Source organism: Idiotropiscis lumnitzeri, chromosome 6 (assembly GCF_059441095.1).
Source record: "Idiotropiscis lumnitzeri isolate Australia: NSW breed Sydney's pygmy pipehorse chromosome 6, RoL_Ilum_1.0, whole genome shotgun sequence".
NCBI lineage: Eukaryota > Metazoa > Chordata > Actinopteri > Syngnathiformes > Syngnathidae > Idiotropiscis > Idiotropiscis lumnitzeri.
In genome coordinates this window covers 4,494,826-4,516,655 of record NC_142396.1, presented here as the reverse complement: position 1 = coordinate 4,516,655, position 21,830 = coordinate 4,494,826, and the positions used below count along the sequence as shown (strand labels likewise).

The 21,830-nt window shown below is 41.4% G+C and overlaps 2 protein-coding genes across 9 annotated transcripts in view; one reads left to right on the top strand and one right to left on the bottom strand.

The window, feature by feature from the left end:
- Window positions 1-299, bottom strand: part of LOC148334644 (serine/threonine-protein kinase WNK1-like) — a 34,095-nt gene extending 33,796 nt beyond the window's left edge. For all 3 annotated transcript variants that reach the window (XM_088299514.1, XM_088299510.1, XM_088299512.1), the window contains exon 1: window positions 102-299. The gene's annotated coding sequence lies outside the window, so the exon portion shown is untranslated. The remainder of the gene's footprint in view (window positions 1-101) is intronic.
- A 2,111-nt stretch (window positions 300-2,410) lies between these two features.
- Window positions 2,411-21,788, top strand: LOC148334643 (ELKS/Rab6-interacting/CAST family member 1-like). Of its 6 annotated transcripts, none has more exons than XR_015844063.1 (22): window positions 2,411-2,752; window positions 3,649-4,426; window positions 4,638-4,826; window positions 6,543-6,834; window positions 7,250-7,377; window positions 8,074-8,148; window positions 8,236-8,391; window positions 8,585-8,752; window positions 10,289-10,456; window positions 10,757-10,894; window positions 11,142-11,282; window positions 11,405-11,545; window positions 11,673-11,866; window positions 12,467-12,478; window positions 13,123-13,258; window positions 13,341-13,472; window positions 13,669-13,725; window positions 15,189-15,349; window positions 15,529-15,676; window positions 16,079-16,174; window positions 16,345-16,433; window positions 17,631-17,778. XR_015844063.1 is itself a non-coding variant. In XM_088298384.1 (22 exons), the coding sequence occupies exons 2-22, from the start codon at window positions 3,896-3,898 to the stop codon at window positions 18,119-18,121; spliced, it is 3,387 nt and encodes a 1,128-aa protein (XP_088154510.1). In that variant the 5' UTR covers window positions 2,411-2,752; window positions 3,649-3,895; the 3' UTR covers window positions 18,122-21,788. The 6 variants fall into 6 exon arrangements, 4 of the variants coding, with proteins under 4 accessions (XP_088154510.1, XP_088154511.1, XP_088154512.1 ...); XM_088298384.1 differs by lacking the exon at window positions 16,345-16,433 and adding an exon at window positions 17,984-21,788 and having other exon boundaries at window positions 17,631-17,816; XR_015844064.1 differs by lacking the exon at window positions 13,669-13,725.
- Window positions 21,789-21,830: the final 42 nt, after the last annotated feature.

The following is a 21,830-nucleotide window of genomic DNA, read 5'->3' as shown; positions in this document are numbered from 1 at the left end:
CACTTTAATTTGTCATAGACACGCGATTTCATTTCTACAGTATCCACTTAGCTGATAACCGAGTTCGGCTTTACGAAGTGGGATATAGACGGTTGACCTACCTCGCATCCACAACACAACTGACGTTCACCGGAGTTGAAATGTTTCTCGCAGCGGAAGTCGTCCAAAAATTAGTACATGGTCGGTTTCCAAGTAATATCGACAGACAAGCGTCAAGTGTGCCGACAAACTAGGACATTTTTGGGGTCCCCCCCCAAGAAAATCCCCCAGCAACGCAGTTTCTTCGCATTGACGGAGAAACGGGGTTTTGAGTCTGCGCATGCGCGAGTGCTCAATGACCTCATAACCCACCGCGCTTGCATATTTGAATATGAAGCAAGATGAGGTAGATTACATTAAAAAGTGTTCTTAGGTCCTAAGTAATGGAGCACCGTTTTTTGCGTTTTGATTTGCTATATGTAAAAAAAACCATTTGTTTTTAGACAGAAAATGGATAATTGCTTTTAATAAGTGGTTTTCGTTTCAAATTCGGAGGCTGGGGAACGTGATCTTAGAAATGTTGATTTTATTTATTGCTTTAAGTGCGATCCCCTTGAGATGTATCATCTTGTTTTAAGTCATTTCAACACACACAGATAATAATAATATCCGACATAATGATTACAAATTAAAGACATAATGATAATATGCGACATAATGAAATTAATCCACAAAGCCATAATACAAAAACATTTCAATATAAACACACACACAAACATTTAAACATAAACAACTACAGGCACAAGAAACACTGTAAATAAAGTGATATACAACGACAAGCAAATAGAGAGAATGTCTCTATATGAGATTAAATGAGTCCATCATAAAATCTAAATACAAAACAAGACTTCGATTTATTGGCAGCATTGACATGCGGGTCATAATGTAGTCGATTAAAAAAGGGGGGGGCGTCTATTTGTAGTTGAACACTACTCCCTGGTGGTGATGTTTGATAAAACATGTTGCACGTTCGCCAAACGTCAATAAAATAAAGTAAAATAGCATATAACAGGGAATAACAGTGATTCGACAACTTTTTGCTTTTTATGGGCGGTTCTAAAAATGTGCTTACAGCCATTTAAATAAGAATGGCACTCCTTATTGTTCATCAACGCACACTGCTAAACGAACTCACGGCACTTTGCGCATTAAGCTGATACATTGTCATGTATAAAAGGAAAATAACATACTCACAACTCAGTAGTTATTTACAACCTCAATTTTAATATCTATTCCACGAAATTGTACTAAACTTCGGTCTATTTGCAACAGTCTATTCTCTGCATTTGATTGTGTTTCACTTGGCTAAACTGCTTTCATTACATGTACGACAGGTGTGTCAAACTATTTTTGGTTGCGTGCCCCATTGTAGATGCAGTTTCCCTTGGGGGGGGGGGGGTCATTGAGACTGTGAAACGATGTACGTGTTTAACCACCTCATCATGTTATTACATAGACAGTACACAACAAATTGGTGGATGACTTGTTTTGAAATAAGTCAATGTGTCAAATGTGTTCAACTGTTGTTCAATAATAATGTAACAAGAAATTGCTTGTAATAACTCAATGTTACTATTTTATTACATATGACAATTTTAAATTTTGGTACAAATATTAGAAAGCATCATGGACGTTGATATGCCTGATTTCCTTTCAATGGGCACATAAAATGATGTGGCTGGCCAGATGTATGCAGATGTTTTATTTATTTATTTGCTCAATCAAATTTTAAACCTTTATGTGTTCCATGTCAATCTAATCTGCTCAGGGCCTTCAAAATCAGTATTGCTCATTCATGTAATTGACACTACAGTATACTGTATTAGCATTGGGAATAGTCCTTTCATTTAAACAATTTCAAATTCGACCACACAGGACCAACACGTTGGCCCTCAATGACGCAAGCATTTTTTTCACCCTTTATTTGGTTGGTCCGAGCAATACTTGTTACAGATAACTTTGATTATTAAAAGAAAAGACACATTAACAATCAGCATCTTTTGTGCGTCTATAATGATTGCTGTTGGAGGGGCATAAAAGGTTATATTTTATTTAATGGTCTTATTTTTCCATGTTGTTAGTTATGTATTGATTTTGTGCAGCTCCAGATAGTGTATGTCGCAGTTGCATGATATGATACAGCGTTTTTTATTTTTTATTTTTATTTTGCTGTGTATAGTAATGATGGCTTCTATGATCGTGACATGATATCGGTGGTTTTAATCGTTGGATTAAATCAAGTCTCCGGTGAAGGCCCAGGTACCGAATGCATTAATAAAACGTGAGTACGTACCTAATGTTGTGGCCGTCTCCTCCTCGTGACCGCGTAGCTGAAACAGAAGCGTGGCGAGGATAGAGTGTAGGGAACGCGCATTTTAGACTTGCTGACGTCACTAAAGCGCCCTGGCTGGCTCGAGTGAGCTGCTGGCAAAAAAGATGGCAAAATCTGATAGACAACTGTCGAGCTACTAGCATCTAAAATCAAGTCATTTTACCATCGAATGCCTATTGTATTATTATTTCGGGAAGTGCGACAGACCTCGGATGCTAACAGTCGACAAAAAAGCTAGTTTATCGCAGAGGTTTTCACCACTGGCTATTGTGTTAGTGGCGAGAGGGAAAAAAAGAAGAGAGCTTCTGCTGGCTTGACCACGTACATGGAAGACACCAGCCTCCATATGTCACATTGAACACGCGTTGACGGGAATGACAGGTATGTAAAACCCTTCAATGACAAACTACCAGTGTGCCTAAATAATACATACAAAGCTGCTTGGGAAAATGGTTCGATTAGAAGGGTGTCTCCGTCACGGCGGAACCGTGTTCGGTGTCGTTTGAGTTCATTGTGCAAAAAAAAAAAAAAAACGGTTCTGATTTTGACATTTTGATCGCTTCTTAACCTTTCTCATCTAACTAAATGATAGACTATCGTTTATCTCTATCCATTTGTTCAGAGAGTCCGTTTTTTTCTCCCCACCGTCCACTGTGGACAGTCCCCCCTTTTCCTTCCTTCCCTTGCTAGTTACACGTAAACGTAAGCACATCACATTTTTCCTTCGGCGCTTATCATTACATAATCAGTTTTAAACACACACCGACGTAAGGATAGCCAATAGTTTGTTGTTCCAAATGGGGAAATCTTCCAAAATAGTTTAGCCGTCACCGTTAGCCGGTAGGTTTTCAAAAACGTTAGCCAGCTAGCAAGGCCACGCAGGCTGATAGGTTACATGGAGGCAACTATATCGACTAGCACATTCTCTCTTACTCGCTTGGAAGTATACCGAATATCATGTTGATGACAAAAACAAACCAAGATCAATGTTATTACATTATGCATTTTTGACCGTTTCTTGATTGGCAACCCGTTCAAGGTGTACCCCGTCTCTGCCCCAGTGTCAGCTGGGCTCGGCTTCAGCACACCCACGATCAAATTATGTGCTGGTGCAACGAACTGAGAAAGTTGGTTGCACCAGCACCAAGTGCAATTGGATGAGTTCCCAGTAGTTGGGAATCACGGGCACAGGAAATGGATGGGTGTGCAGGGGTACCTAAAGATGTGACTGGTGAATGCACATGCATTCACAATGTACACAAAATTTTAATTTACAGGAAAGAACTCTTCATTCTTTGCGGATTGACGTCACGTTCAGCAACGGCGGTTGCGTCAGCTCCTGTTGGATATCTGCATATGCCGCCTGTCAGTGAAAGTGGAGAGACTTTATCCATCATGAACATTGTGCCTTCTGCCTTCAGCTGAGCAACCACAATCACAAGCACAAATCAGCGTGATCATTAGCACACATCTAAGGCTACCAAACCTAATTTTACTGCTAGCCTTGAGTCATCTCAGAAGAACATGTATGGTAGTGCCCGCTCAGTTGGCAGAGGGGATGCCAACCACAGTGGAGGGGGCTGTAATCAGGGATCGGGTCGCTCCCCTCGCCTCCCTCGCTCCCCCCGCATGGGACACCGTCGCACTAACAGTACCGGGGGCAGCGGAGGAGGTCCCGGAGGTGCGGGGGGCAAGACGCTCTCTATGGAGAACATCCAGTCCCTCAATGCAGCATATGCCACCTCTGGACCAATGTACCTGAGCGACAATGAGGTGGCTGTGGGGGAGCACCTCCCCAAAACTGCAGGTGGAGCCGTGACCACCATGGGGCGGCAGCGTGTGACCTACGGATCGAGAAGTGGCGGCAGTGGTGTGGTGGCTGCGAGCACACCCAACATTTCCACCTCTGTGCCTTCGAGCACAGTATTGCCTGTTGGCCTGATGACGGGCGACGCCTTGGCTTTTGGGGACCACCACATGGCGTCCACAGTACCACATTCTTTAAGGCAGGCGAGGGACAACACCATACTTGACCTTCAGGCTCAACTCAAAGAGGTATTTCATTCTTACTTTCTGGGTGACCCTGGCTTGATTAAATATGTGGGAAATCCGTTATTACATGTGGTTTTCTGATTATAATGGTCCTGACATATGACATTACGAGGTTATGAATAAAATCATCCAATGAAGTAGTTTGCACAGTGGTGTAAAAAAAAAAACATGTAATTGTTGAGACATCTCAACTGCGTATCCCTGCGTGTCTTAGGTTCTGCGGGAAAACGAATTGTTGCGGCGGGAAGTGGAAGTCAAAGAGAGCAAGCTGAGCTCGTCCATGAATTCCATCAAGACGTTTTGGAGTCCAGAGCTGAAAAAGGAGCGAGCGCTCCGCAAAGACGAGGTGTCAAAGATCTCTGTGTGGAAGGAACAATACCGCGTGATTCAAGACGAATCTCAGGTGAATTTTCCTACATTGCTTAGTTTAAAGTGTTAGACCAGGTGTCTTGTTTTGGTTTCCCGAAATGATGAATCAAATGACTCATGAATATATTTTAAAAAAAAATTATTTGTTTTTTTATTTTTATTTATTTACAACAAATTGAAGTTGAAATCACAGAAAATAGTTTGAGCCTTAGACATTAAATAATATTAATTTCCTATAGTCAGTAGTAGCAGCCTGTAGTGTGTTGTGGTTCCAGGGAGGTTCAACTTATCTTTTTTTAATCCTCTTATATACAGTAGACATGCAGCTACATGCTCCTGCTTAATGGATGAAATCGTTTCCAAGTCTAATGCCCGATTTGGATCCTCTGTTTGTTATCATTAAAAATGTGTACTATTCCAAAAATAATATTTCTTTATCTCTGTAATTACAGTGTAATTGTTGAGTGAGCCAAGTGGAATTGAAAATAGGGTACCTTCCTTGTTGCGCTCTTATCTTTGGTCTCTAATTTGCCCCCACCGAGTCACAGAATTACTGTGGGCTAATTCCAGCAATGCCCAAGCAGCTGCTGGCTAATTAGTGGGTGTTGTAATTTAAAGATGTCTGCTTTCACATGTTACATCCTAGGTCGGCACAAACTCACTTCCAAAGCGTTTAGTATTTTTCTAATTATGACCGCTGTCTGTTGTCACAATTTGTTTACTTTTGTATTTTATCTCGAGTCCATCTCTTTTCTCTTCTCCTTGAGGCATTTACCTAATGATCTAATATTTTTCCAATTGTAATGCATTACCGTACCCTGGCATAATATTTAATTTTAGCTTAACACTCTGTCTTTTTAATTAATATGTGTGATTCACTGAGGCGAGCCCCCCCTCGCCCCAAATGACAATTTACATGTTTTAATCACACTTTGAGCATTTTTTAACCGTCTGCTCCGGGTGGGAATCTCAAAATAATTCACCAAATGATAATACATTCCACTCACTTAATATTTTTTTTTGTCAACTAGGTCCACACCAGCTCTTACAGTAGACCTCAGTACTATGCCACATTTATATTTATATTTTAATTTATTTATTAATTAATTAAATTGCTTAAAAAATTGTGATTGGTGACATCAAAGCAGTGAGTCAGCCATGATCACAGGTTTAATCAAAAGGTGATCGAAAAGGTTGGCTTGGGGGGGTTTAGCGTGCAGATAGGCGAAAAATATGAGAGGCGAGAGATATGGAGGAGGAGGCTGAACAATGTGTAAGGATGTGAATGTTGGGAACATGGGGAGGAGGTGAGAAATGAGTGGGGGTTGAGAGGAAGGCAGACTTGTCTTTGTTGTTGTGCCTGGTGAAAAGTCTCACTATGGCTTTAGACTAGTGTTTGACTTGTCCTTGTTTTACGACAACAACGCAGCCCGGCATCAAATGCCACGAACCACGCAACGCTACACCGGCCTCATTGGGTTTCACCACTTGCCTTGCTCTGGGTGTGCAATGTAACACCGCTCACAATTGCATCACTGTTGGGAGGACCCCACTGCAGTTGTCATCAGAGGACCACATTTTGGCACATGTTGCAGGCATCAAATTCAATTGAGAGAATGATTGCAAAAACGTTTGTGCATGAAACAACCGTGAACCATTATACCGTTTTAAACAGTGTTGTGGCAAGCCAAACTATACTGCTTGTTGGAAGCATGTCATTGCATCAGATGCATTCCTTCCCTACTCACAGCACCTCCAGATGACAGTGCAGGCGCTCCAGGATGAGCTAAGGATCCAGCGGGACCTGAACCAGCTGCTCCAGCAAGACCCCGCCAGCCAAGGCCGAGATCTCGCCCTGGCGTCGGAACCGACCGAGGAGAACTTTCGGCGGCTGCATTGCGAGTACGACAGGCAAGCCAAGGAGCTCTTTCTCCTTCGGAAAACTTTGGAGGAGATGGAGCTGAGAATTGACACGCAGAAGCAAACTCTGGGGGCCCGAGACGACTCCATCAAGAAACTCCTGGAGATGTTGCAAAGCAAAGGTGGGTGGGAGCTCGACAAGCTTTTTCACCTTAGCTCAGGATTGTTTACTGTGAAAGAAGCTGTTTTCTGGCACCCGCCTCTGTACGTATTGAAGCTATTTACAGACACCAGGGAAGGGAAGGCACTTGTCTAGTCATTCATCTTGCAGCTTTTATGCCTTCACGGTGCGAAACTACGTTGCTGTCTGTCAAAACAACAAAACGTGTGAGTCATACTTGACAGGCTGGATTTATGGTCTTCAGCTGTGAATCCTGAAAATATTCCCACGCTATGTTGGCGCATGTAGGTTTGAGACTTGTACAAATCATTTAAAACACCATCCGCTTCAATTATTCAAAATCTCCCCTCACATATTAGCTGCTCTGAGCCCACAGGGTTGTTGTTATGTAACCACAACATTGCAATGTGTTTCAGGTCCATCTGCTAAGGTGTCAGAGGAGGACCAGGAGCGCACCAGGAGGCTGGCCGATGCAGAGATGCATCGGCATCACCTGGAAAGTTTACTGGATCAACGCGACAGAGAGATAACTGCGTTGAGAGAAGTAATGCCACGTTAAATTTGGGGAAGTTCAAAACTGCACTACAGTTCCACATATGTTACTCAGAATAATACTGTCAAGTGTCAATCTTTCATACCATTCTTAGTACATTTAAAAGTTTTCCAAACATTGCTTATTATAGTATTTATTATGCGTACCATATTTTGAAAGGCAACTAGGTTAATTGGGTTAAGGTCTTTATTGATACTAATATTCCTTGTTTTTAATCATGATATTTAAAATGACATTTGTTTGCATCATTATTTTGTGCTTCACCACTGATATGTTGTAAAAAGATATTATTATTTGTTCACTTGGTGTGAACCCCTGTTGCTTTCGAAAGCAGCCGTACAAAAAGATGCTGACATAATTAAAAGAAAAGAAAAAAAATGACAATCGAGCATTGTCAAAGTTTTGGATTGGGACTTAGTATCATTAGATACTGCAAAGCACGTGAGTAGGACTCCGGTCCCCAAAAAATATAATCAGGAAATCCATACCTGTATATTATTGATTATATGGCATCGGAAAACTCATTACTCAGCTTCATCATAAATATTTAATTCTGTACCTGTCTTTGTACCTGCTGAATACTAACTTTATTTATATCTATTAAAGGGTATAATCTATGTGGATATTGTGGTTTCTAATTTGTAATTTGCTACACCTAATTATCAAGTAAATGTTGTCTATCAACAGGAGCTGCATCGCAGATATGAGGGAACACCAGAGTCCACCAAAACTAAGGCTTTACAGACGGTCATTGACATGAAGGTGAGGACGGTGCATTGAAAATATTTTACATGAATTCTGTGGATCTTGTCATGCCACTTAGCGTTTGAACACCTTCATCACCCCCAGGATGCAAAGCTCAACTCGATGGAACGAAGCCTGAGGGAAATGGAGGAGGAGCTGCTCATGATGAAGTCGAATGGACTTCTGAGCTGTGAGGAGCGTCAGGAGGAGATGAAGCAAATGGAGGTCTACCGCAGCCACACCAAGTTCATGAAGAGCAAGGTCAGACAAATTCTGAGGTTATTTAAATTAGCTGTTTGCATGACGGAGAGTTATACAATTCTGGGACTTTTCAAAAGTTGGAAAGGTATTAACAGAAATGGAGGTAAGTCTCCCAATGAAACGGGAACATTTCCACCCGTGTGCAATCCTAATAGGGAGCTGTTGTTGCATTTTGTCTCCACTGTCCACCCAGATGGAGCAGGTGAAGCAGGACCTCTCCAGGAAGGACACGGAACTACTCGGCCTGCAGACAAAGTTGGAGACACTCACCAACCAGTTTTCCGATAGCAAACAGCACATTGAAGTCCTCAAGGAGTCGCTTACTGCCAAGGAGCAGAGGGCTGCCATTTTACAGACAGAGGTACAGCACAATCACTTTCCAACCATGGCTTAGATGGATAGATAAATAGATTCTTAATTCATCTCGTCAGGGTAAATGACATTGTCACAGCAGCAATATTCACAAAAATAAGAATAATATCAATAAATAAATCAGAGCAACGATTAAAGTGAAAAAAAAATGACAAAGCAATTAAGACAGAAAAAAAGTAGACAGAGATTTACCCATTAGCACTAATATACCATTTAGTACAAGTCTAAATATAGTCCAATTGCCACATCAATGGCCGAGCAACGAGTGCAAGTAATGTAATAGCGGTAAATGACATGTTGATTAGTTACATACACTGGTAATATTAGGACATGAAGAATTTCCATATTTACGACTTTTAGACCAAAACGACCATTCTCGAGATAAGTGCAAATCCGTTGAGACTTTCGTAGTGGGGGGCTCTCTGTGTTACGGTCAACCGAGAAGGCAGAGTGTCCCTCGCCATGTGCAGGTTGCTAAGCAATTAAAGAGTGGCGCGTCGTTAAGAGATTTAAGGCCCGCCGAAGAAGAGAAGAGAGTTATTTTATTTGTGATTTTATGCTTTTTCCACTGTGCATCCATGTGAGGTGAGTGGCATTGCCATTTAATGTTAGCATTAGCTGGCGCTAAATGGGGCCTGTTTGAAAAGTAGTTGATGATTCAGGAGATGCAGAGTGATGAGTCCCTTATCTAAAGCAGCGTCTCACCTAGCAGAACCGTTTGGATGGTATTGAAACTACTGGCAAAAAAACATGACCCTAACATTGCCTACATATCATCCAAGTATGAGTGAGCATGATGCATCTGATTGGTGACAGCATCACCCACAGCAAGGGCCATGCGCTCTGCAGGGAGACCAGAGCTGAATCTATTGAAAAAGCAATTCCGCCGATTTGCATTCTCAGGGGTTGCGCCTTACTGCTTTCTTTCAGTGTCTCTACCCGTGTTTTTTCTCATACCACGCCTCACCTATTTGATGTCATTCTGCTCGAGTTTGAGCTCCAGTTTCCGACTATAAAAATACTTGGCCGCCTTCAGGCTCCCCTTGAGTTTACGATGTGTCCCCTTTAACTCCCCACTATCCCCAGATCTGAAGGCACTTTTCTTTTGATTGAGGACGACCTTCAGGTCATGGGTGATCCAGGGTTTGTTGTTGGCGAAGTAGTGCACTGTCGTAGTTGGAGTGATGACGTCCTCACGGAAATTGATGTATTTAGTTATACGGCCCGGCAGTCATCAATCGCACAGACCTCATTCCAGTCTGTCGTTTCAAAGCAGTTTTGCAGCTCATCCCTGGCTTGCTGACGCCACCTCCTAATGGCCTTTGACTTCACAGGACGTCTTGGAATTGCAGGAACATAATATTCAGTATAACGGTACACCGTCGTCTGGCTAAAAATATGTGAGTGTGTGATATATGATATCACACAGCAAGGTCATTGGGTGATTTATTTATCTTTTACCATCTTCACGTGAGCGCTACAATTACAACTCGTAGTAAGTGGTCTATTTTTTTTTCCTGCTCAGGTGGATGCCTTGCGTTTACGCTTGGAAGAGAAGGAGGCCACTTTGAATAAGAAGAGCAAGCAGATTCAAGAAGTGTCCGAAGAGAAAGGCACACTCAGCGGAGAGATCCATGACCTCAAAGACATGCTTGAGGTGAAGGAGCGCAAAGTCAACGTGCTTCAGAAGAAGGTGATGTGAATTTATAAAACTAAACCTAACAAAGTGCAGATTCAACACCGGTGTGTCCAAACCTTTTTTTCTTTTCTTTTTTTTTTTCTTCTTCTTTTTTTTTTTTTTTTTTACTTCAAGGGCCGTGTACGGAAAATTGAAAGGATACGTACATTCTTCATCTTGAAATTTAATAATCACACTAACACCAATCTATTGAGCGGTTGTTCAGTATATTGTTTTCATATTGTACTTTATTTTTACAAAAAATGGACACTCCTTATCTATGCCTTTTGACGAGTGTATGTGTTCCCTTTGAAGATTGAGAACCTTCAGGAGCAGCTGAGGGACAAGGAGAAGCAGATGAGCAGCCTAAAGGAGAGAGTCAAGTCTTTGCAGGCTGACACATCCAACACAGACACTGCTCTCACCACGCTGGAGGAGTCTCTCGCTGAAAAGGTTGAATGAATGAATTCCTTACTCAACACATTTAAACTGCAGATGACTAAATGGTGTATATTTTAACTTTGCTCATTTGAGCATCGACTTCAGAAAATATGTCGTTCAACCCATATTGTGAGTTTATATTGGCATTGACGTTGCGTCCTGCAAAACTGCAGCCAGCATTTATTTTAAAAGCCAAATACAATCTATTTTTATACTTAATACATCATACGTGTTTTATTTCCTTTACCGATTACATTAGGAACGAATCATAGAGCGACTAAAGGAGCAGCGAGACAGAGACGATCGAGAGAAGACGGAGGAGCTGGAGTGCACCAAGAAAGAGCTGAAAGAGCTGAAGGAGAGGCTGAGCTTACTCCAAGGAGACCTGTCAGACAGAGAGGTAAATAATCATTCTATTTTGAACACCGCTCATCTCAAAGTTTCTTTCATTCTCAGTTGTGCTTGCCTTGTTCGTTTAATAAGGTGCAAATGCTTAGTTTCTGCTGTGGTTTGTGTGCTCAGACGTCTCTGCTGGACCTGAAGGAGCATGCGTCATCGCTTGCCTCCTCCGGTCTGAAGAAGGACTCCAAACTAAAAAGTCTGGAGATTGCCCTCGAGCAGAAGAGGGAGGAGTGTCTCAAACTGGATAACCATCTTAAGAGAGTAAGGCCGATGGCATGCCATTCAAAAATACTGTTGTTGCTCTTGTGATGGATACTGTTTCATGTAATGATAAGATGGCAGGCCGCAGCAAAAACACATCCTCTTCTCTCTCCCCTCTCATTTCCAGGCACAGAATGCAGCTCTGGAGGCTCAGGCCAACACTGAGCTGGCAGAGCGCATAAAAAGTCTGGAACAGGAAGTGGCCCGCCACAAAGAGGATTCTGGGAAAGCACAAGCCGAGGTGGACCGACTGCTAGAAATCCTCCGGGAAATGGAAAATGAGAAAAATGACAAAGACAAGAAGATCATCGAGCTGGAGGGGTGGGTCTTTTATTGCGTCTCTGAAATTATCGTTCATTAACATTGCTTGGGGAAAACATACAATTAGTCCCACAACCAAAAAAATAAATTAAATAAAATTGGTGCACCTGCACAATCCAATAAGAGATCAAGATAGGATTGTGCAATAATTTAACATGAATAATATATATCGCGAAAGACAATCAATATCAATAGAAAAGTATTTTAGCTCCAATCTTCGCTTTAAAAAAAAAAAAACTATAAAAAAAATCTGGAGAAAAAAGCCAATCTCAACCTGCAAGGCTTGCTGCGTGTTGCAGGCAGATTTACTGTATGTCGCTTTTGTGCTACAATTACCAGCACATAAGAGGAAATTTGGAGCACAAAAGCGTGTTTTCAATACACAATTGTTTTTGTGAGCCTTGTCTACCAAGTGCTTGCCTGTTGGCCTCCAAAGAAGAAGCTGCCGAACCAGTGAAAAAGTGCATGCATTTCGTACTCCGAAATTGATTTGCTTGTGAAATATTGTAGTTATCACCAGCGAACAAACCCCCTTTTACATTTTCCTCCCCTCTTTTAATTCTCTCTTGCCTTTTCAATGGGAATACTTCACCCTGTCAGCTTGGCCTCCAGGTTAGTACATTTCCTTCCATGTTTGCTTCATCTTTTTCATCATTCACCAATTAAAATATTGTTTGTTTTTGCCTTGCAGAAGCACAACTTTTTCCTATCTCTCCTCCTTGAAAAGTCCATATTTTTTTATTCTTATTTGGACTTCAACAAGCACAAGTGCCGAACTATTGACTACACTCATTACGCAACAATTTCAAGTTAAGGTTATTTTTCAGTGAGGTGGCATCACAGTAGCCCTGGGATGGGCAATTTAAATGCCTAAAAGTTTTCATCAGTGTTACTGGGGCGACACGTATCACCACGCACTTCCTATTGTGAACTGAACAAAATACGTTTATACATCAAAACTACGTGCTTCTAATATGTTTCAACAAAGCGTTTGTATCACATAACCACATACTGTAATTTTTTTTACCAGTGCAAAGTACTCTCTTGCATAAAATTTACATTCAAGGACGGCATAAAACTGCTAAACAAGAAATGAGTATTAATTGCAAGAAGTCATTTGGTGCATAAAAAAAAAATTTATCAATTTTCTTCCACTAATTTGAGGTTGGGTTACTCGGGGCGCAGCCGAGTTTAGTTGGTGTTCTCCAAGAATAACCCAGTTAATTCCTTCTATGTCTCTCTGTTGCCCCCGATAGGCAGATGAAAGACCAGACAAAGAAGGTGGCCTCTCTGAAGCACAAGGAGCAGGTGGAGAAAAGCAAGAATGCCCGGCTGATGGATGAGGCCAAGAAGCGTGAGGACAACATGTCTGAGAGCTCGCTGCAGGTGAAGGTGAGGCCAGTGTGTACATGTGTGACGCTCAGCACGAAGGATTCGCTTGAACTTGATTTGATTGCCACCTGCTGGTCTGTAGGACTCTTTGCGTCAGAAATCTGAGCGCATCGAGGAGCTGGAGGAGGCCTTGAGAGAGAGCGTGCAGATCACCGCCGAGCGAGAGATGGTGCTCGCCCAGGAGGAGGCTGCCAGGTCCTTGCAGGAGAAACAGGTACGGGCAAAGCTAACGCAACGAACTGACATCACGCCTCACTGTTGGCTGGAAGAAAACCAGCGTCGTGGTCATCATTCTTTTTTCAAATGGGCATCCTTCTTCTTTGCTGGCCGCCTCTCCTCTTCTTTCAGTTCTTTTGTCATTTTTTTTTCCTCTCTCCTTCTTCCTCTTTCCGCTACTCACCGCCTGTCAGAAGTACTCACTCAATGCAATGCATGAGTCCAACCTCGCCCACTTAAAGTGGTCTAAGGTATGCACCCTGTATTTGTGTGTGTGTGTGTGTGTGTGCGCGCGCGTGTGTGAGAATATCTCATTCAGAGGTGACAAGGTATTGTGAACAGCAGCGTTTTCTGCACACATGCAGCCTGAAAGTAACTCAAAGGCGGAATTTGCTCTACAGTGTTCCCCCCCCTCCCCCTGCCGAATGTTCACATTTCACTATTTGCAATTTTTATTTATTTATTTATTTTTTTTGTGTAAGCCGCTCCTTTATTTGTTGAAAAATTCACCATCTCACCATTTTTGTACTCAGGCTAAATTCTTTTGTAGTATAAAAATATTGCTTCGGTGCCGTCTCACGGCAACTATGATGAGGTAAGAACAAGAGCCAAGTCGTGCTTTGTCGCCATCCTGTGACACACATATGCAACCTTTTTAGGGCAAAATTGGGGAACACTGTATTGCATCGTAAAGGACTTGTTACTGTCTAATTGTCATGTTTGTTTACCTGTTGTTTGCTTCTAAAACCGCCAGTGCTTATCACCTGGGATGCACATGTGATTGAAAATAAAAGTAACCCAACATATTTCTGGTTTTGTCATGAGTACCTACGTATGCTCACCGGCAATAATGTTGGGTACACTTGCAGAAGCTAATAAAATCCAATGAAAAAAACCTACAGCTTGGTACAGTTGACACATTGGCTGTATTTACATTGCAGGTCTAAGGGGCTATTTGCGGTTTACATTTCAAGTGACACATGATCTGATCTGCCTGTTTTTACGATACAATACACACTGATAGAATGCATGAAACAACCCACATGCACACGCGCCCAAATTTCAGTGGTATCCCTTTTTTTTTAACGTGGAGACCCACGACTATTAATACAAAGTAAGCAGAATGTGCACAAAACTGTTTTTATGACTGAATTTAGCCGTTGCGGCTTTGAATCCGATGTTTTGTCGTCTGGAAATTACCATAAGTACAAGACTGTAGAGTGGCATTTTCCTTGGTAAAAATATGTTGCAAACACTTTGTGGGAGTTTCATGGGGACTGAAAAGGATCAACAGCATTTTTATCTCTTTGAATGGGAAAAGATGTTTTAACTTTTTTTCCCCGTATTTTTCAATGCCCCCAAATTCAATTTGTCACTTGAACCATGTGATTCAACTTTTATTTAATGTCACTTTAGCACCTCTCTTACAGATAAAACCGGTTATCATTAATTAGAATACGATGCAGCTCTGCTATTAGATTTAATTGGCTTGTGTCAGTGTATCTAAATAAAGTGCCCAGTGAGTATATAAAATCAGCAAATAACAGGTAAATATAACTTCAACCATCACTGAATGCTACTTCACTTTCCACCTCCACAATAAATAGGCTGTCCCTGTGTTTGAGCGCTTCATCATGGCAAAAATGACGTTGTTTATATTTTCCTGTTATTTTAATTGATATATGTGTGTGCATGTGTGTGTGTGTGTTTCAAGATGGAAGAGCTGCTAGGAGCCATGGAGAAGGTGAAGCAGGAGCTAGAATCCATGCGGGCCAAACTGTCCTCCACCCAGCAGTCTCTGTGCGAGAAGGAGGCCCACCTCACCACACTGCGAGCTGAGCGCAGAAAGCACCTGGAGGAGGTTCTGGAGATGAAGTAAGGACTGATTATTGGTTGAAGAATGTCATCCATTTCTGGTCGTACCCAACTAATGAGAAGATTTAGCGTCGAATGACAAATGTACAGTGTTACTCTGCAATATTGCGGCCGATATATGAGTAACTGTACGTGGTGGATTTTCAAAAAATTGCTTTTTTTCGCTCCTACCCTGACAGGCAGGAGGCGCTGTTGGCGGCCATCAGTGAGAAAGATGCAAATATTGCCCTGCTGGAGTTGTCCTCCTCTAAGAAGAAGAAGACTCAGGACGAAGTGTCTTTATTGAAGCGAGAGAAAGATCGACTGGTGCAACAGCTCAAGCAGCAGGTGGGTGGGACACATTTTAGATCAATAAGCCATTCTCCATACAATAGATTGTAAATTGACTTTCTCCTGTGGTATGAAAAAAAGATCCTGAATAGTTTATTCACCTTTAATTTTTGTCTTCCTGTTTATTCTCATTAATTCCCCTTGCATGTTTTCTTCTATTTTGCTTCCCAAATATTATAAAAGGTTGAATTATCCTGCAATACTTTTTCTCAAAAATGAATGCCATTTTGTCGCACTCTCTTCCTTACAATATCGCCGAGGCCTTGGCAGGTACTCAAAATTAAATGCCTCAGACTCTGCTGCAAAAAATACCATTAGGGCATCCCTTTTCTGAAGTCATTTAAAAGGAAAGCGATGCAAATATTAACAGATCTTTTTATTTCTGCGGTTAATGGTCAGACTCAGAACCGTATGAAGTTGATGGCGGACAATTATGAGGACGAACACCTGAAGACAGCCCCCGACCAGACAAACCACAAGCCCTCCCCAGACCAGGTAGCGTACTCTTGCTCGGATGACAACCGGGCTATTTTTTTTCTTCCTTCCAGTAACTCCTCAGCTCTGATTGAACAAGATAATCATGTGTGCCGGTGCTCAGCTTTGTTCACACACTAACCAAATATTCTTCTCTAACGCTGCGCCTGGCCTACGTGATGGCCTAACAGGACGATGAGGAGGGTATTTGGGCATAGCCAACGTTGTGCCCACCCCCCCCTCTCTTTGTCTCCCTCGCGCTGACATTTTGTTCCCAAGGGTGAGCTGGTCTAAAATAATGAATGTGTCCTACAATTTGTCACTGCGCCATTCCATCTTTTTGCAAATTATTCATCTTGCGTTTGTCTTTGTTGTTGCTGTTTTACTGTTGCATCAGTGTTGGTTGTGGTTGTCGTCCGTGCTGGTCTCAGTTGCTTCTTCATTGATTACCTGTGTGTGCTTGCATGCACAGCTTGACTCGAGAAAGGATCCTGAAGGCTATGCGCACATTGTTAATGCATTTGACAGAGCATCTGCGTTTTGCATGTCTTATCTAATGATGTAATTCTCACTTGCAAGTGTTTGCACTCTGATCATTAAGAATTACGGTATAAGATCACTTCAGTTTTGGCATTGAAAATAAGTATTGGCATTGGAGAGAAAAAAATATTGCTGAAGCAAGTATTGGCATTGATGAATATGCCATCCATCCTTCCACTATCTGGTCCACTTCTCCTCACGAGGGTCGCGGGGGTGCTGGAGCCTATCCCAGTTATCTTCGGGCAGTAGGCGGGGTACACGCTGAATTGGTTGTCAGTCAATCACAGGGCACAAAAAGACGAACAACGATCCTCGCTCACACTCATACCTCGGGGCAATTTAGAGTGTCCGATCAACCTGCCATGCATGTTTTTGGAATGTGGGAGGAAATCGGAGTAGCTGTCACTTGGTCTTTTTTTTTTTTTTAAATAAATCTTTGCCTTCCAAATCAAATTTTGAGATACGAGCAAGCGTTCTATGTGTAGCAGTTACTCACCTTAATGCCCTCGCATGTGGGCAAGGAGAGCCACAGTTGACAACAAACACAAAATGACAACACTCACAAGCGCCTGATGTCGCTCACTTGGCCACGCCCCTCAATGGCACACCTCCAACCCATGACTCTAGCATGATCAGTAATTAAACTTTTCCAAACCATTTCAATCCTTTATCTTTTATTATGCTTTTATATAAATACTTTGAGTCAGGGTACTACTTTACAAAAACTAGTGAAATTCGGTAAAATAATGTACCCGTATTTCAATTTCCATCTTTTTCAATGCAAAAACTTGTTTCAGTGACAAGTGTTGTGGCTCCATATAGATTCTTCGTTGAACATGGCAGCACTCAAAACAGTCTATTGTGACAACGGTGACGTTGTCATCGTGTTCCCTCCTTAAACCGAAGTACTAGTGGTCGCATCTCTCCACCTCGACAGATGATCGCTCCTGTTGTAGCCCTGTGCCAGAACCGCAGCAAGCTCAAGCTCTACATCGCCCACTTGACCGACCTCTGCTACGACCGCGACCCGAGCATCCTCAGCCAGCTGACGCCGCCCACACACTACCACCACAACGACCCGGACAACTGGGAGGAGGAGCTCCTGAAGATGACGGCGGAACAGGTAGAGGATGAGCACGTAAATTTGGGTGCCTGACGTTTGCTGTGCTCCATCAGTTTAAATACAGATATATTGAAAACATTCTTTTACTTGTAATGTACACAGTCTAAAAAAATATATCAAAATTAAACCGAATCAGTGTTGGTAACACTTTACCTTCCGATGTCCAGTTGGAGAAGGAGCAGGAGCTGTGCGAAAAGGAGAGCGGTGAGCTGCAGGAGTACGCAAACTGTGTCCTGCAGCAGATCGCCGACTGCTGCCCTGACATCTTGGAGCAGGTTGTCAACGCGCTGGAGGAGTCATGCTGACCCATGGGAGCGGCGCAGGTTTGCTCCTCTCATTCCCCCCCCGCCCCGGCGCCGATAGACCCCATTTCACCTCCAACCTTTACAAGGGCCTGCCCACGGGGTTACAACACCAGAGGTTTCCTCACTTAAAAGTGCTTTCTTGTCCCATTTTGACAGCAACAACTGTTAAGACACAAGTGAACGAAACAGCACAATATTTAACGTAACACAACATTATTGCACACTTTGGGAATACATTTCAACTTCTTTAGTCCAACATTAATTTTCTGTAGTACTTGTGCTCATTCGAGGTACAGATAAATGTAGTCTCTCCCAGCTAAATTTAATTAAAATTTAATTTCTGGAAAAACTATACTTTTTTTTTTAACTGTTTGGGCAAGTAACATTTTAACATAGTTAGATATAAAAGTGATAAAATAAGTGAACCTGAAATGTAAATACAGTCAACTTTAAGGATAAATGATGTAAGGTGCGATGCATTGAGCCGTTCCGCAGATGCATCTCTTAATAACATTCTTGATGCAAAATGAAGTGAACCACTGCTTTTAATAGAATATAAAGGCAATCAGTTAACGTTGAGGACAATAATTCTGATGCATTTTATTTAAAGGTGTCTTTCTTACTATGTCTATCAAAAACGTACTTGCTAGAAATATTTTTTTTTTTTTCTTGTTGACCGAAAACGTTCAAATATGACTAAGGCAGCTATGCTAATAGGATTATAAACTACAGTAGTAATGTAGGCCCAAATGTTATTCTAAAATCGATGATATATTTGTGAAAAAGTGTATTTAATTTTATTGTAGCCACTGTAAGCCTATACACAGTTTGAACGTTTACAAAGCGCTTAAATGTAGGACAGTTAAAAAAAAAACAGTGCTTAAATGATTCTGTTAGTGTATTGCACACAAAAGTTAAAATAAAAAAGTAAATAAATGTTTGAAAACAGATCATTCTACAAGAGAAAAAGCAAATGTATTGTGCTTAAAAGTTAAATACAAATGTACTGTACTAGATTAAAAAAAAATCACTTGTTACAATGTAGATTGAAGATTTAAATCAGTTATTCTTTTCTGTACCACTAGAGGGAGACATTTACACATTACACGTGAAGAATCACAAGTCAAGCGTTGTGAAAAGCCAAACAAATACAACACAACCAGTAAGTTTCTCGTAAGGTACTGAGCACAGAGGAGATTCAAATTCAAAACTTAAGGCAACTTTTCATTCGTATGTCCCCAAAATTGTCGTCAAACTCAGAATCTTCTGATGGTCTCTTTAGTGCCTCCACTGTGTTGGAATATCATATTTGAGCACAAAGTCTGAAAGTTTACTGCAGGTGTTCCTCTCTCTGAATGGAGGCATTCACAGTGAAATCAAGCACACTTCTGTCCCATGTTTATGAACCTTTATAGGAAAAGGGCTTCTTTGGTTGTTCATGTGGGACAGGGAAGCACTCGGGCTGGGGGGCTGTGGGAGTCCGCATTACCTCCTTAGTGGACTTCATGCGGGTGGTGGAAAAATAGTTTCATCGCCGAGCTGCGGGTCTTCGGAATTAGATCTATTGGGACTTGTCCGGCTCGGGCGGTAGAAGAGGAGTCCTGCTCTGAAGTCCTTACAAAGGAGACTTATTATGTCTTTCAACACCCCCTCCATTAATTTAAAATGTGTCTTAACAAAGCTCTCTTAAGTTCATTGGTCAAAATACATAACTGATAAACTTGTAAAAAAATAAAAAATTATATATTTGAGTCTAATGAGTCCCGAGCTTGGTCACGGAACAAATGACACTCGTAAATTTTCATAATATGTCTCCTTTAACCTAAGGATGAGAGAGAGACTGAGAGAGGAGCAATAAAGCTTCTCCCCCTCCACCCCCCGACCCCAACTCTGTTATTCCGTCAATGATTTTTGCACATGGCGTCCACTTGTGATGAGGTATGCAATGTTTCTTTGGAATAGTGGCCTTGGAGCATGTACGTGAGGTTGGGGGTTGAGACAATAGCGGACCTAGCCCAGGGATGTTTTTTTTTTTCTGTACTATTGGTGCTATCAAGGCATGATGTAAGAATTTGTCCCCGTGGTCTATTTGGCGTTGATCTCAAGTTCCTAATGGATGTTAAACGGCCCAAAATGTTCAGTTGGCCAAATGCAACAAAAAGTAAGCAACGGCTCCCTCATTGCATTCAGTGTTCTCTTCAGGGCTCTTTTAATTAGACTTTTTAAGATTTGTTTGTAAATAAAGTTATATTTAACATGTGCTGTGACTGAATTGAGATAAGTGGGCCATGTCGTGCATTCTTTTTGGAGATTTTAAAAAGAACAACAAAAAATAAGTAGTGCCGTTGTCTACTTTTGTCACAGAGACAAAACGTGCGTGTGAGTACTGCTGATTTAAGTATGGAGACTCTATAGAAATATATGAATATAAATGCATAGATATGTATAAATGTTAACTGTATGGCTATACATTGAATGTTTGCACAGAAACCCGAGGAGTGTGCGTGCTCCGTACAGAAAGTTGAGTTTGTGTCACTAGGGAAGAGAAAATGTTTCCAAATCAAGTGTAATGGGGAGAGAGAGTACTTTTTGGTGTTTTGTTTTGAACATTTAGTGTTGATTGTTACTGAGTTCCATATAAGCCTGACTTTACAATGTCAAGTTCTTTTCAGTTACAGTGGAACCGCCAAAGTCCCAGTGTCCCCAAAAATGGTAGCGTTTGGACATCACACCAAACCTTCATTCACATTTAGTTTTTACTTTAGATTTTTTTTTTGTAGGTCTGCACCGAATGAGTAACTCTAATAATCTGATTGCATGATTTTTTTATTTTTTTTAAAGGTGAAGCCAAATCTTTACCTCAGCATTTCACACTCATTGCTGATGGCCAAAATTTGCTGAGTCAATCAAACACACAGATTGGTTCAGAGGTTAGCTAGTTAACAGCCAGCTAACTCTACACTCTCATCCACTGGCGCCCATGTCACTCACCGGGCTAAGCCCCCGCCTTTTAAAGCTGTACATACTCAAAAGTCCCAGATACTACAGAATGTGAGGACAGCGACTCCAAGTGGACAAAAATATTAGCTGCACCTTGCATATCACTGTGTTTGATAAATTAAAAAAAAAATAGCCAATTATTTGATTATTCCTTTTGATAATCAGTTGACTACTTCAGCCTATGTTTCCTATTTATTTACTGTAATATTTAAAAAAAATAAATTTGCAGTACTGTGTTGCTTGGTATAGATTCAACTGTTGGACTTTGGCGGTTTCACTGTACTATACTTTGTGGGAGGCCAGGGAAGAAAATCCAACTCCAGTACAGGGAACAACTCGTACTTACTTGCTTCGTGAATTGGAGGGTGGACTCACTACCACAACGACCAAACATTTGTGTTTCTTTTCCGTTCAACACGTGTGTGTGTGTGTGTGTATGTGTGTCCTTGCATTTGCCTTAATGTCTCATCTCTTAAAGTCTGTTGAGGAATTCAAGTGACTTTATTTTTCAATTTTATATTTTTATTCAAAGGAATTCCTTTGTTTTGGCATTTGTAAACGAAATGTGTTCTGCCTTGGATCTGTTTGTTGCTAAAAGAAAAACCTGGCCATATTTGTGAGTTGTTTGGATTTTGTATGTATGTAAATAAATAAATTATAAGCCTTGTTTTCTTTTTTTTTTGTTGAAATAATGTATCTATACATACAC

Coding starts and splice junctions, on each gene's coding strand:
- LOC148334643 (XM_088298384.1), top strand. CDS start 3,896: ATGTATGGTAGTGCCCGCTCAGTTGGCAGAGGGGATGCCAACCACAGT. Junction 8,149..8,235: donor AGACGGTCATTGACATGAAG/GTGAGGACGGTG, acceptor CATCACCCCCAG/GATGCAAAGCTCAACTCGAT. Junction 8,753..10,288: donor CTGCCATTTTACAGACAGAG/GTACAGCACAAT, acceptor TTTCCTGCTCAG/GTGGATGCCTTGCGTTTACG.